General features: G+C 45.0%; 1 protein-coding gene across 1 annotated transcript in view; it reads right to left on the bottom strand.

The window, feature by feature from the left end:
• The window catches only part of LOC311106568 (collagen alpha-1(XII) chain-like), a gene marked incomplete at its 5' end in the record, with an annotated part of 88,539 nt that overhangs the window by 32,662 nt on the left and 40,642 nt on the right, over positions 1–15,235 (bottom strand). The window contains 22 exons of the mRNA XM_084148948.1: positions 359–501; positions 1,721–1,850; positions 2,054–2,193; positions 2,312–2,441; positions 2,599–2,738; positions 4,457–4,586; positions 4,705–4,844; positions 4,978–5,107; positions 5,320–5,459; positions 5,961–6,090; positions 6,890–7,029; positions 7,176–7,305; positions 7,406–7,548; positions 7,937–8,066; positions 8,198–8,340; positions 8,453–8,576; positions 8,764–8,903; positions 9,302–9,431; positions 12,916–13,058; positions 13,421–13,550; positions 13,682–13,824; positions 14,801–14,930. Of these exons, the coding sequence (XP_084005074.1) occupies positions 359–501; positions 1,721–1,850; positions 2,054–2,193; positions 2,312–2,441; positions 2,599–2,738; positions 4,457–4,586; positions 4,705–4,844; positions 4,978–5,107; positions 5,320–5,459; positions 5,961–6,090; positions 6,890–7,029; positions 7,176–7,305; positions 7,406–7,548; positions 7,937–8,066; positions 8,198–8,340; positions 8,453–8,576; positions 8,764–8,903; positions 9,302–9,431; positions 12,916–13,058; positions 13,421–13,550; positions 13,682–13,824; positions 14,801–14,930 (2,979 nt within the window). The remainder of the gene's footprint in view (positions 1–358; positions 502–1,720; positions 1,851–2,053; positions 2,194–2,311; positions 2,442–2,598; positions 2,739–4,456; positions 4,587–4,704; positions 4,845–4,977; positions 5,108–5,319; positions 5,460–5,960; positions 6,091–6,889; positions 7,030–7,175; positions 7,306–7,405; positions 7,549–7,936; positions 8,067–8,197; positions 8,341–8,452; positions 8,577–8,763; positions 8,904–9,301; positions 9,432–12,915; positions 13,059–13,420; positions 13,551–13,681; positions 13,825–14,800; positions 14,931–15,235) is intronic.

Genomic DNA, 15,235 nt, shown 5'->3' with positions numbered 1-15,235 from the left:
GATGTGGATGTCCACATTTTCCAAACTCCTAGTGACACAGTAAAAGCTATTTGTAGGGCAATTAGCTGTATCTTTCTCCTGTAATCCAAGATATGTACATCGGTGCATAAAACCAATCCTGATATTCAGATAATTAAAAGCCAAAAAGTCTGGATTTCTGCATGAATTAAGACCAACCCCCCCCCCCCCCCCCCCCCCCCCGCCATCCCCCCCAGGGTAGTCATCGTCTCAGTATAATGACAGCTTCTGGTTAACAGTGGAGAGAGATAGTTTGTATGTTCCAAATGGCACCCTATTCCCTATATAGTGCACTACATAGGGAATAGGGTGCTATTTGGGATGCATCCAGTAAACTTACCGTCTCTGCAGGTCTTTCTCCGGACAGAGGTGTGTAGATAACACGGTACTGCTGCACCTGGCCAGAGGCGGGCTCCCAGCGCACATTCAGGCTGTTGGTGGTGGGGTTGTACACCTGGACGTTCTTAGGAGGGGTGCGTGGAACTGGGGGTCACAGAGGGTCAGAGAAAGTCAAAAGGGGAGAGGGCAACTGTTGACTTCCCCTAACAAGTTTAAAAACAACTTTGATTTCACTCTACAATGCCTTATCAAGCTTTGAGTCCATTTAAAAGTAATTAAGTAAAAATACGACAAGAACATTTTAGAATTATTAGACTGCTAAGTTTCAAATAGGACGTAGCTCAGTAAAAAAAAAAAAAAGACTTAAATGCTGAGGAACGCAAACTCCAGAAACCAAGTGATTTTATAGTGTCTATGTAGACAGCACATAGAGAGAAGCAACACAGTTTGGGTTTATGCAAAAACCTCTTAACTTCCCGTTTAAACTAAAACAGATGTGCATATTCCTCTGGCATTCAGCACTTTAGCCCAATAAAGCTAGATGTAGTAGGTAGACAGACCCAGCCACCTTATTCAGAAGCAAAGTAGAACCTATTTGTCCAACAGTGAGCTTCTTTCTATTCTGAACACTTGTACAAGTCCACATGCATATGGTGTCTTTAGGAAGATTACTCTGTCAAACATCTCTTCACATTTGGCCGGGGATCAGAGCACATCAGATATGAATCAATGATCATAAATCTGTGTCTGTCTAAAAGACTTGAAACTGACAAGGACTTAGTGAGTTCAAATAAAATGCTTGACTTCCATTGGACATTTTCATATTAGCCTTGCACAACGGAGTCTCTGGAACCTCCTGTGGAATCATTATGCACCATAAGCTCTGTATTACTGATATGCTCCGCTGGAATCACAGCTTTCCAATTAACTTCTCTGGGATGGATTTCTGCTGACTCAGCATGGCAAGCCATTTGAGCAGAAACAAAACCGATGCACACAACAGGGTATAAAAACTGCACAGACACAGGCAGGGCAACCCAACCAGCAATTATTATTATTATGGTGAGATAAGCTACCCCTTTGTTCCAGGAGGGGGTTGCAAATGCTATCTGGTTCGGGGATTGGAATAAAAAAAGATATATATTCCCACTCAGTTGTGTAAACGTTGACCTGAATAACAATGTTTCCCTATGAGGGTATCTATTATCCTGAGATCTATCTTGAGATCTGAGTCCAAACTCTGGAAAAACCAAACAGGCTCCGGATTTAAGATGCTACTGAATCAAACCAACTGAAAAGAGCATGTCTTAATCCCAATTAAAACAAAAACTGATTACTTGAGTTTCCTCAGTTGATAACTTACGTGTCTTTCCAGTCTCAGACTGGCGCAGGCCCTCTCCTTCGGGGTAGACGGGGACCACGGTGACGGTGTAGGGCGTGTCTGAGAGAAGGTTCCTCAGGACGGTAGCGGTGGTGCCACCAGACACTTGCTCCTGTTCACAGAGAGATGTTTGAGTTGCATTATCAATGTTTTTACCATAGATTGGTTTAATCCTACGGCATCCATATTAGGAAGTCGTCAGATTTTAGGTAAACAAATTCCTAATATGGATGCCATACTCAACTCAATTCTGGTTGGTCAAGAGATACCCTGTACAGTATCAGATGTTAAGGCACAGATAGTTGGTGGTCTTACCATGTCCTCGGCTCCGCCAGAGGCAGGGACATAGAAGAGACGGTACTGGCGCACGTTGCCCTCCGCTGGCTCCCAGCGCACCTTGAGGGAGCTAGTAGTCGGGTCGGTGACCTGCAGGTTCTTCACCCCGCCCAAAGCCTCTGACAAGTCACCAAACAACGAGTTTAGCATCAAATCACTTTTTCTATTTTGTAGCACATTTGTATTTTTCTCACTGTATTTTCCCGGCATTGTGTAGTTTGTTCAGTCATGACTTACTTGTCTTTCCATTTTCAGAATTTCTCTTCCCTTCAATATCGCCATACATAGGCACCAATGTCACTTTGTACTCTGTGTCTGGCACAAGGTTCCTTAGAACGGTGTTGGTTGACATCCCAGAAACTGCGGTCTGTGAAAAAGAGATTAACAAGAACGTAAAGAAAAACCACTCTACTAAAGACATAGCAAATTCAAGTATTCAATGTTTATAGTGCTCAAAATGCTCAAGTTAGAGAGTGTGCAGATATCGCTTTGATGCACTATGAAAGGAAGTGTTGTCTTTGTACCGTGAGTTCAGGCCCTCCTGCTAGCGGGGCATAGATGACAGTGTACTGGCGCACATCCCCCTCAGCTGGCTCCCAGCGGACTCTCAAGGAGTTGGTGGTGGGGTCAGTCACCTGCAGGTTCTTCACTCCACCCAGAGGCTCTGAGGAAGAAGTAACACATCAATATCACTCCAAGTAAATGGCACCAATGTCCTCAAGCTGTTACTGAGTCTGATATGGAAGCATATACAGTGGGGTCTGAAATTATTGACACCCTTGATAAAAATGAGCAGAAATGACTGTGTAAAATAAATAATTCAAATATTGAACTATATTGTGTGCTCCAAAAAAATTGGGAAAGTATATCATTTTATACTAATACAATTGGTCAGAGAAAGAGATTTTGTTAAACAAGTAATACTTTTTTATCTCAAAAAGGTAGAAGTCAAAATTATTGACACCTCTGTTTTCAACATCTTTCAATACCTCACCTTGAGTGGATAACGGCACTGAGCCTTTTTCTAAAATGTTTTTCTAGTTGGACAACATCTTAGACCATTCTTCCTTACAGAATCCTTCCAGATCCTTGATATCCTTTGTCTGCGCTTATGGACTGCCCTCTTCAATTCAAACCACAGGTTTTCAATCGGTTTCAATGGTTTTCAATGGGTTTCAAGAGACATTTACATTTACATTTTAGTCATTTAGCAGACGCTCTTATCCAGAGCGACTTACAGTTAGTGAGTGCATAAATTTTTCATACTGGCCCCCCGTGGGAAACAAACCCACAACCCTGGTGTTGCAAGCGCCATGCTCTACCAACTGAGCTACAGGGGACTGAGATGACAATTGCAGAATTTTGATTTTGTGACCAATTTACCATTCCTTTGTGAATTTTGATGTGTGTTTGGGGTTATGTTCTTACTGGAAGATCACTTGCCGTCATGTTTCAGCTTCCTGGCAGAGGCAACCAGGTTTTTGGCTCAAATATCCTGGTACTGGATAAAGTTCATGATGCTGTTGACCTTAACAAGGGCCCAACGACCAGTGGAGGCAAAATAGCCCCATAACATCCAAGATCCACCACCATATTTTACAGTAGGTATGGGGTTGTTTTCTGCTCCTGCATTGTCATTTCAATGCCAAACCCACCACTGGTGTGTGTGGCCAAAGACCTCTATTTCCATGCCCTTGTTAATGTCAACGGCATCATGAACTTTACCCATTACCAGGATATTTTAGCCAAAATCCTGGTTGCCTCTGCCAGGAGGCTGAAACTTGGCCACAGGTGGATCTTCCAGCAAGACAATAACCCCAAGCTCACATCAAAATCCACAAAGAAATGGTTAATTTGCCACATAATCTATATTTTGTAATGGCCATCTCAGTCTCCGGACCTGAAACCTATTGAAAACCTGTGGTTTGAATTGAAGAGGGCAGTCCATAAGCGCAGACGAAGAATATCAAGGATCTGGAAGGATTCTGTATGGAGGACTGGTCTAAGATCCCTCCCAATGTATTTTCCAACTCATAAAACATTTGAGAAAAAGTTGGCATTATTCTCTCAAGGCAAGGTATTTAAAGGTATTGAAAACAGGGGTGTCAATCATTTTAAATTCTAACTTTTTGAGAAAAATTAATATTACTTGTTAAACAAAATCTCGTTCTCTGAGCAACTGTACTTGTAAAAAATTATATAATTTCATCTTTGGTCATCTTTATCAAGTTTGTCAATAATTTCAGACCCCACTCTGTAGATGTCAAAAACTATGTATAAAAAAATTAAATAAGTTGACTTAAATGTTGACAGCTATATGCTTCAAAAGTGTTATAGTATGGGGTTTCTGAGCAAAAGAACGTTTTGAAATGCTTCACTCACTTGTTTTTCCCATCTCAGACTGCATTATGCCGTCCACGTCTGGGTAGACCGGGACAACAGACACGTTGTATTGGGTATCGGACTCCAGGTTACGCAGGAGAAGGTTGGTGGTGCCCCCTGAGACTTGCTCCTGTTCAGGGAAAGTGAAGATCAATGTTAGTACTGTATGACAATTACATTGTCTGATTATAGTGTAAACATGACTGAGTTGACAGTAAAATTTCTAAATAGATGAATAGGAGATATACCATTTGCTCCTTCCCATCTGGCTGGGCCACGTAGAAGACCTTGTAGTTGCGCACGTTACCGACAGCCGGGTCCCAGCGAACAGACAGACTGTTGATGGTGGGGTCGATGACCTTCAAGTTCTTCACTCCACCGTAAGGATCTGAGGCAGAGGAGACAATGTTATAGCATCACACTTACAGTACTGTACAAGCTGAACAAGTAGCAGACATTTAGAAAATGATCCCTTTCTTAGATGGTCTTTGAATCATTTCAACCCGTTCAGTTCAACTCACTTGTCTTTCCATTCTGAGACCTAGAGAGACCCTCCATCTCATGGTAGACAGGCACAACTGTCACAGTGTATTCAGTGTCTGGATTCAGTTCCTTCAGAACAGTGGTGGTCGTTGTTCCAGACACCTGGTCCTGTTCAAGAAAGAAGAAGAGAGAATATAAGTCAGAAACTGGGCTTACTTACACTTGAGCCATGTTGACTAGCTACTGGGGTAAACACCATCGGCTTATGTCACTTTAAATGGAAGGATGGGCTGATTGTAATGGATTTCACCCTCCACTGGAATATACCATTCTCAGTGCGTTAGTAGGGGTGTTGTGTTGGTGAGGCGACCCGGACGTACCACTTCCTGCTCCCCGCCTGCAGTTGGGATGTAGACGATGATGTACTCGCGCACGTTCCCCTCAGCTGCGTCCCAACGAACGTTCAGGGTGCTGGTGGTGGGTTCAATGACCTGCAGGTTCTTCACGAAGCCCAGCGGCTCTGAGCACCAAGAGGAAACAGGGCAGCTTAGCCATCATGTCCATTTGAAAACCATAATACACTTGTTGTACAGCTATGTTTTACTACTACTATATGCCTAAAGATTTGATGTCTGCAGATGAGCTAATTAAGCAATAAGGCCAGAGGGGGTGTGGTATATGGCCAATATACCACGGCTAAGGGCTGTTCTTATGCACGACGCAACGCGGAATGCCTGGATACAGCCCTTAGCCGTGGTAAATTGTCCATATACCACAAACCCCCGAGGTGCCTTATTGCTATTATAAACTGGTTACCAACGTAATTAGAGCAGTAAAAATAAATGTTTTGTCATACCCGGGGTATACGGTCTGATATACCACAGCTGTCAGCCAATCAGCATTCAAGGCTCGAACCACCATGTTTATAATATACAGTAATTCATGTCTTTCACTGTACAATTTGCCCGTAATTATCACTGGTCACTGAGAGCATCATGTGCAATAAGTTGTCGTTACTCACTTGTTGTTCCATCCTCGGTCTGGGTTTGACCATCTCCTTCCGAGTACACTGGCAGCACAGTGACTCTGTACTGTGTGTTGGGTGAGAGGCTCTTCAGAACTGTGGTGGTTGTGCTCTCTGAGACTTGCTCCTACAATGGAAAAATAGATGGTGTCACACCAACAGCAGCTCCAACAGACATACTGGAACACTATGGCTGCATCCCAAAAGACACCCTATTCCTTGCATAGTGCACTAATTTTGACCTGAGCCCTATGGGCCCTGGTCAAAAGTAGTGCACTATATAGGGAATAGGGTGCCATTTAGGATGCAGATAATATCTCATACACCAGATCCACAGGATGAGGCCCATGTACCACAATTGTGTGGTCTGTAAAACTACATGAACTGCTCCAGTTTCTCTCACCCTTCCGTGGAGTTTATTTTGACAGGTTTGATTTAGAGCGCAAGCTATGCGCCACACTGTTCAGGCCAATTCTAAACAGATCAACCAAAACAATGCATTAGAGGATCTTGTTCCACATAAACCGACCAAACCAAAAAGTCAATTGCATTAGAGTTGTGATCACAGAGCTGTTCACACTCTGTTAGCTCCTACACAGCCTGAACTCCATCACTGCTATGCTACAACGGCGTTAATACTCTGCTGCTGCCTCTCATAATGCTTAACACAGCAGGCTAACTGATAACGCTAAGTCCTCAATGCTAACTCCTCAACACTACTCCTCAAGCCGGAATGACGAAATCCCCACTCCACAAAGTATGCCGTGCAATGAAGCTGGATTCTTTCCACCCACAGGATTGGAAACCATTGTGTTAGGCTGACCTCATGGAGATTACACTGTCAACAAATTTAACATCACCGTATCAGTTGAGTTATAGGCTTATGGAGATAGGCAGTGTGGTTAGGAGTACAGTAGAGTACTCACAATGATCTCAAGGCCTCCTGCGACGGGAGTGTAGATTACTTTGTAGCCCTGCACGTTGCCGTCAGCTGCATCCCAGCTGGTGGTTAGGGTGGTGTGGGTAGGATTGGTGACCTGCAGATTGGTCACTCCACCCAAAGGCACTGGGAATAGAAATAACATGACTTTAAGTGTGGTATTATGATTCTGTGATTATTGGGGAAATTCTCTGTTTATATTTCCAATGTTCCCAACTCACTTTGCAAAATAAGCTGCATAGGATACCAGTTAATTTGATGTTGCTACTCACGTGTCTTTCCATTCTCCGACTGGCGTTTCCCCTCCCTGACAGGGTAGACAGGCAACACTGATATTGCGTAAGGTGTGTCAGGCTTGAGGTTTCTCAGAACAATGGTGGTGGTACTTCCAGGTACTTGCTCCTATTTACACGTAAAGAAAAAGTAATTACAGATTAAATGCTTTATCAAAGTTTAATTTGCTAAATGCTACTTATGAGGTCATAAGGTGAAAGAGACCCACCATTTCCTCTGGAGTTCCTCCAGCCACAGGGACGAAGAAGATCTTGTACTGGCGCACGGCCCCGTCTGCTGGGTCCCAGTCCACCTTCAGAGAGGTCATGGTGGGTTCAGTCACCTTCAGGTTCTTCACTCCACCCAATGGTCCTGGTGAGGAAAACATCATTAGAACCAAAACTATAGAAAACCTAGCCTATGTCCAGTATAACCCTCTTATCACATTAATAATCATCTTACATTACAAACTCACAGTTTACGGAAGCTTATTGCTGCCAAAGAAAGAAAGAAATGGCCGGACAAAGAAAATGTTCTTTGTGGCAGCAATGAGGTTCCGTACCTCCATACCGTAAAAGGAAAATATAAGAAGTGAATACAAATAATATATCATAGAGTGGGTACTAATGACAATTTCTGGGATTTATGGGATTTATGCTTGCTCTGGCATTTGAGGCGTTCTGCAAAAGCGGAAGTGTGTATTGGTCGCAATCGAGGTTCACGCATGGCGAAAGCTCGCTTGGATGTCAGCCAGTCTTACTTGTCTTTCCGGTCTCAGACTGCCTTCTGCCCTCTGTCTCTGTGAAGACAGGCACCAGTGAGACGGTGTAGAGGGTGTCTGGCTGGAGGCCTCTCAAGACAGTGCTTGTGGCAGTTGCAGCCACAGTTTCCTAAAAATTACACAAACACAACACAACTATTAATCTCTGCCCACTCCCAACATACCAACAATACATATGTTATATGGCAAGCAATGGGGAAACAACCATTTCTACACTGTCAGCTACAGTACTCATCCTACCATGGCCTCAGCAGCTCCCCCAGCAGCAGGTACATAGAACACTTTGTACTCTTTGACTTTTCCATCGGCTGGCTCCCAGCGCACGTTCAGGGTGGTCATTGTGGGGTTGATCACCTGCAGGTTCTTCACTCCACCCAGGGGCCCTTGGACACACCAAAGTTAAAGTTAAAATCCAGCAATGAAGAGCTACCCTCTACTGATGATACTCTGAAATATCATTATCTCCGTCCCTCTTTCCATGTCAGCCAGGCTTACTTGTCTTTCCATTCTCAGACATCTTCTTGCCATCTCCCACTTCGTAGACTGGCACGACTGAAACTGTGTAAATGGTGTCTGATGTGAGGCCCTTCAGGACTGTGTTGGTTCCAGCCACAGTCTCCTTTACATTATACAAACACAATACACGTATTACCATTTGCCCACTCCCAACTTAACAATAACTAATGTTATATAAATCACAAAGTATGACAAGCAACTATATTCAGTCAAACAGGAGTGTATGAGCATTATGAGAACTCATACCCTTGAAAGTAACCACACTTTCCACACTCAGTTACCAGTCCTACCATGCTTTCAGCTCCACCGGCAGCAGGTACATAGATGACTTTGTACTCTTTGACTTTCCCCTCGGCTGCGTCCCATTTCACATTCAGTGTGACCATGGTGGGGTTGGTCACCTGCAGGTTCTTTACTCCACCAAGAGGCTCTGGACACACCAACCAGGGCTTTAATAATATAACTTTATACTGATTGATAGTACTTATTACAGTGCCATCTGAAAGTACTATCTTATCTTATGGAGTTTGTATGTAGTAGAAATCCAGCAATAAAGAGTTATCCTCTCCATTGATGATACTAATAGCTTTTAAGGCCATTAGGCAGTCCCTGAAATAATATTGATTGAACTTGGTATTGCAAGGAATCTGTATAAAGTTCAAATACAGACTCAATGGAGAGTTATCCTCTGCATTGGTGGTTATTTATGGAATTACTCCATAAATCAGCTTTTAAGAAGGCCATTATCAGTCCCTGAAAAGATCACTGAATAAGTGATCTTTAGAAGATCTTTAGCGATCTTTAGACTTAGATGTCAGCCAGTCTTACTTGTCTTTCCGTTCTCAGACTGTTTCTGTCCATCTCCCACTTCGTAGACAGGCACCAGTGAGACGGTGTAGAGGGTGTCTGGCAGGAGGCCTTTCAGAATTGTGGTGGTGGCAGTGGCAGCCACAGTCTCCTTTACATTACACAAACACAACCCAACTATTAATGTCTGCCCACTACAAACATGCCAACTATACATGTTTTATATGGCATGCAATGGGGAAACAACCATTTCTTACAACACTGTCAGCTGCAGTACTAGTCCTAGTTAGTGATGGGGGGGGATCGCTACTTACATATCACAGAATAATTTTGGGACGATATTATATTGATATTTGACTCCAAGTACAGGGATTTATAAGCAAAGAGAAATAAGCAAAGAGAAATGACAGGTCATCATTACTTTAAGACGTGAAGTTCAGTCAATAGGGAAAATGTCAAGAAAGTTTCTTCAAGTGCAGTCGCAAAAAACATCAAGTGTTATAAAGAAACTGGCTCTCATGAGGACCGCCACAGGAAAGGAAGACCCAGAGTCACCTCTGCTGCAGAGGTTAAGTTCATTAGAGTTACCAGCCTCTGAAATTGCAGCCCAAATAAATGCTTCACAGAGTTCAAGTAACAGATACATCTCAACATCAACTGTTCAGAGGAGACTGCGTGAATCAGGCCTTCAAGGTCGAATTGCTGCAAAGAAACCACTACTAAAGGCACCAATAATAAGAAGAGACTTGATTGGGCCAAGAAACACGAGCAATGGACATTAGACCAGTGGAAATCTGTCCTTTGGTCTGACGAGTCCAAATGTGAGATTTTTGGTTCCAACCGCTGTGTCTTTGTGAGACGCAGAGCAGGTGAATGGATGATCTCTGCATGTGTGGTTCCCACCGTGAAGCATGGAGGAGGAGGTGTGATGGTGTGGGGGTGCTTTGCTGGTGACACTGTCTGTGATTTATTTAGAATTCAAGGCACACTTAACCAGCATGGCTACCACAGCATTCTGCAGCAATACGCCATCCCATCTGGTTTGCGCTTAGTGTGACGATCATTTGTTTTTCAACAGGACAATGACCCAACACACCTCCAAGCTGTGTAAGGTCTATTTGACCAAGAAGGAGAGTGATGGAGTGCTGCATCAGATGACCTGCCCTCAACACAATTGAGATGGTTTGGGATGAGTTGGACCACAGAGTGAAGGAAAAGCAGCCAACAGGTGCTCAGCATGTGTGGGAACTCCTTCAAGACTGTTGGAAAAGCATTCCAGGTGAAGCTGGTTAAGACAATGCCAAGAGTGTGCAAAGCTGTCATCAAGGCAAAGGGTGGCTACTTTGAAGAATCTAAAATCTAAAATATATTTTGATTTGTTTAACACTTTTTTGGTTACTACATGATTCCATATGTTTTATTTCATAGTTTTGATGTCTTCACTATTATTTTACAATGTAGAAAATAGTAAAAATAAAGAAAACCCCTTGAATGAGTAGGTGTGTCCAAACTTTGACTGGTACTGTATATAAATATGTTTTTGCTACTGTAGTTGGTTGTACCTGCTCCAGAAATCGATATTTTTCATCCTATAGCTTGTTTTCCATCTTATTTTTCAATAGTGATGTCACGCCCTGGCTCTGGGGACTCTTTTATGTTGAGCCAGGGTGTTAGTTTCTATGTTGTAGTTTCTATGTGTTTATTCTAGATCGTTTAGATCTATGTTGGCCAGGGTGGTTTCCGATCAGAGGCAGCTGTTGCTCGTTGTCTCTGATTGGGAACCATACTTAGGCAGCCTGTTTTGCACAGTTATTTGTGGGATCTTGTTCTGTAAAGGTTTGTGTTGGTGAACCTGTAGACTTCACGTATCGTTTTGTTATTGTATTAAGTACTCATTAAAAGATGTATGCATATCACGCTGCGCCTTGGTCTGCCTCTTATGACGATCGTGACAGAAGATCCCACCAAAGAAGGACCAAGCAGCGTGTTCAGGAGCAAACACCGGGAAAGGAACTGGAGAAGTTGGCAATGTCCCAGGTGGGCGAATGGTGGTCTTGGGAGGACATGTTCGCGGGCAAAGGGCCATGGGCAAAAGTTAAAGCCCTGGCGAGAGAGGAGGTACGGCGCCAACCGTGCCGTCGTCGGACAGGCGAGAGGCAACCCCCCCAAAAACAATTTTGGGGGCACACGGCATGGACGACGGGGCTGCTGGAGGCAGCTACAGGGCGAGTTTGTGGACTAGGAGGCCACCAGGTTACGGGGGCCATTGGTCATGAGGAGGAAGGAGAGTGTAGAGGCACAGCGAGAGGTACTGGGGTGTGTTACCAATCCGGTCCGGCCCGTTCCTGATCCCCGCACAAGGCCAGTGGTGTGTGTTCCCAGTACGGTCCGGCCTGTTCCTGTCCCTCGCACCAAACCTATGGTGCGCGTCGCCAGCCCGGTCCGGCCTGTTCCTGCTCCCCGCACCAAGCCTGTGGTGCGCGTCGCCAGCCCGGTCCGGCCTGTTCCTGCTCCCCGCACCAAGCCTGTGGTGCGCATCGCCAGCCCGGTCCGGCCTGTTCCTGTCCCTCGCACCAAGCCTGTGGTGCGCGTCGCCAGCCCGGCCCGGCCTGTTCCTGCCCCTCGCACCAAGCCAGTGGTGCGAGTCGTCAGCCCGGTCCGGCCCGTTCCCGCTCCCCGCACCAAGCCTGTGGTGCGCGTCGCCAGCCCGGCCAGGCCTGTTCCTGCCCCTCGCACCAAGCCAGTGGTGCGAGTCGTCAGCCCGGTCCGGCCCGTTCCCGCTCCCCACACCAAGCCAGTGGTGCGCGTCGTCAGTCCGGCACGGTCCGTGCCTGTTCCACCTGTGCCTGGTCCGGCACCGGTCAGCTGCTCCACGCCGGAGCCAGAGCAATCCGCTCCACCGGTGTTCAGTCCAGCTCCGGCCAGCAGGGCCAGACCACGAGGGCGAGAGAGAGAGAGTGGTGGTCACGCCCGGAGCCGGATCCGCCTCCGAGGCGGAATGCCCACCCGGCCCCTCCCCTGTTGGGTTTAGTTGGCGCGGTCGCAGTCCGCGCCTTTGGGGGGGGTACTGTCACGCCCTGGCTCTGGGGACTCTTTTATGTTGAGCCAGGGTGTTAGTTTCTATGTTGTAGTTTCTATGTGTTTATTCTAGATCGTTTCGATCTATGTTGGCCAGGGTGGTTCCCGATCAGAGGCAGCTGTTGCTCGTTGTCTCTGATTGGGAACCATACTTAGGCAGCCTGTTTTGCACAGTTATTTGTGGGATCTTGTTCTGTATAGGTTTGTATTGGTGAACCTGTAGACTTCACGTATCGTTTTGTTATTGTATTAAGTACTCATTAAAAGATGTACGCATATCACGCTGCGCCTTGGTCTGCCTCTTATGACGATCGTGACAAGTGAGCCAACATGTTTTCAGCACTTTTATTTCCCTGACTGATCAAAACTAGTTTTCTCATGCTCTCTCTTGTCTCTCTGCAGTACACGTAGTGAGCAATATCTTTAGAACATCAAATCGCAGTATCAAATCGCAATACATATAGAATTGTGAGAATTGCAATACATATCGTATCGGCACCTAAGTGTTGTGATAATATCGTATCGTGAGGTCCCTGGCAATTCCCAGCCCTACCTACCATGGCCTCAGCAGCTCCCCCAGCAGCAGGTACATATAAGACTTTGTATTCTTTGACTTTCCCGTCAGCTGGCTCCCATTTCACGTTCAGGGTGGTCATGGTGGGATTGGTCACTTGCAAGTTTTTCACTCCACCCAGGGGCCCTGGATACGCCAAACAAGGCTTTAATAATATCACATTATACTGATTGATAGTACTTAGTAAAGTACTATCTTATCAAGTTTGTATGATGTTAAAATCCAGCAATAAAGAGTTATCCTCTCCATTGATGGTACTAATGGGTTTTAAGGCCATTAGGCAGTCCCTGAAATAATATACTGATTGAACTATAAAGTTAAAATACAGACTCAATGGAGAGTTATCCTCAGCATTGGTGGTTATTTATGGAATTACTCCATAAATCAGCTTTTAAGAAGGCCATTATCAGTCCCTGAAAAGATCACTGAATAAGTGATCTTTAGAAGATCTTTAACGATCTTTAGACTTAGATGTCAGGTAGTCTTACTTGTCTTTCCGTTCTCAGACTGTTTCTGTCCATCTCCCACTTCGTAGACAGGCACCATTGAAACGGTGTAGAGGGTGTCTGGCAGGAGGCCTTTCAGAATTGTGGTGGTGGCAGTGGCAGCCACAGTCTCCTTTACATTACACAAACACAACCCAACTATTAACGACTGCCCACTACCAGCATGCCAACAATTCATATGTTATATGGCAAGCAATGGGGAAACAACAATTTCTACACTGTCAGCTACAGTACTCATCCTACCATGGCCTCAGCAGCTCCCCCAGCAGCAGGTACATAGAACACTTTGTATTCTTTGACTTTCCCGTCAGCTGGCTCCCATTTCACGTTCAGGGTGGTCATGGTGGGATTGGTCACTTGCAAGTTTTTCACTCCACCCAGGGGCCCTGGATACGCCAAACAAGGCTTTAATAATATCACATTATACTGATTGAACTCGGTATTGCAAGGAGTCTGTATAAAGTTAAAATACAGACTCAATGGAGAGCTATCCTCTACATTGGTGGTTATTTATGGATTTATGGAATTACTCCATAAATCAGCTTTTAAGAAGGCCATTATCAGTCCCTGAAAAGATCACTGAATAAGTGATCTTTAGAAGATCTTTAACGATCTTTAGACTTAGATGTCAGCCAGTCTTACTTGTCTTTCCGTTCTCAGACTGTTTCTGTCCATCTCCCACTTCGTAGACAGGCACCAGTGAGACGGTGTAGAGGGTGTCTGGCAGGAGGCCTTTCAGAACCGTGGTGGTGGCAGTGGCAGCCACAATCTCCTTTACATTACAGAAACACAACCCAACCATTATCCTCTGCTCACTACCAACATGCCTATACAACCCTGTTTGACTGAAGATACTGAAGTTGTTTACCATATTTTGTGATTCATAAAACAAACAACTTCAAACAATACATTGATATGCTATTTCTTGTTTTTGGATGTGAATTGTTGGAGTATTTTCTACACAGTCAGCCAACAGTAAGCTGAGAGACTTCCTACCGGTCCTACCATGCCTACCATGCTCTCATCTCCACCGGCAGCAGGTACATAGATGACTTTGTATTCTTTCACTTTCCCGTCGGCCGCCTCCCATTTCACGTTCAGGGTGGTCATGGTGGGGTTGGTCACCTGCAGGTTCTTTACTCCACCAAGAGGCTCTGGATAAAACCAAACACGGCTTTAATATGGGGTTTCAAACATTATATTGTATATTGTTTGAACTGAAGTCAAAATCCTGTACAAAATAGTTATCTTCTCTATTGATTGTACTCTGAAATGATACATCTATTGGGAGAATGTTGTGGGTGTTCTCTGGGCTTTTAAACGTCTGGTGGTTCCAGAGTTCCTGTTGTCAGGTCCACTTACTGGTCTTCCCTTGGCCTGAGATGTCTTTGGCCTCTCCGCTGGGGTAAATGGCAGCCACGGTGACAGAGTAGGGAGTGTCAGGCATCAGCTTCTGGAGGACAACACTGTTCTTCTTCCCTCCTACCTGGGTCTGTTTGGGGGACAACATGTCAACAGTCAGAGGCGTCTCTATGTCTCTAAGAGGATATAACATCTCACTTCAAAGTTAAAAGAGCAATTCATTATAAAGGGGTGACAGGTGGATGACAAGTTACACTCCTTCAATGGTTAGAGCTTTCCTCGGCTCTGAGACAAAACGCCCTGAAGCTCACAAGCTAGCTACCTCGGCAGTTGAGGCCAAGCAGAGTTCTTCTACACTGTCACGGGGAAGCCATCCAAACATGACCAATGTAAACTCCAACTCTATCAAAGCAGCAATTGAGTTTCTCTATAATC

The sequence above is a fragment of the Coregonus lavaretus genome (assembly GCF_964263955.1).
Source record: "Coregonus lavaretus genome assembly, chromosome: 31".
Classification (NCBI taxonomy): domain Eukaryota; kingdom Metazoa; phylum Chordata; class Actinopteri; order Salmoniformes; family Salmonidae; genus Coregonus; species Coregonus lavaretus.
The sequence above is the reverse complement of the archived record's forward strand: the minus strand, read 5'-3'. Positions and strand labels throughout refer to the sequence as shown.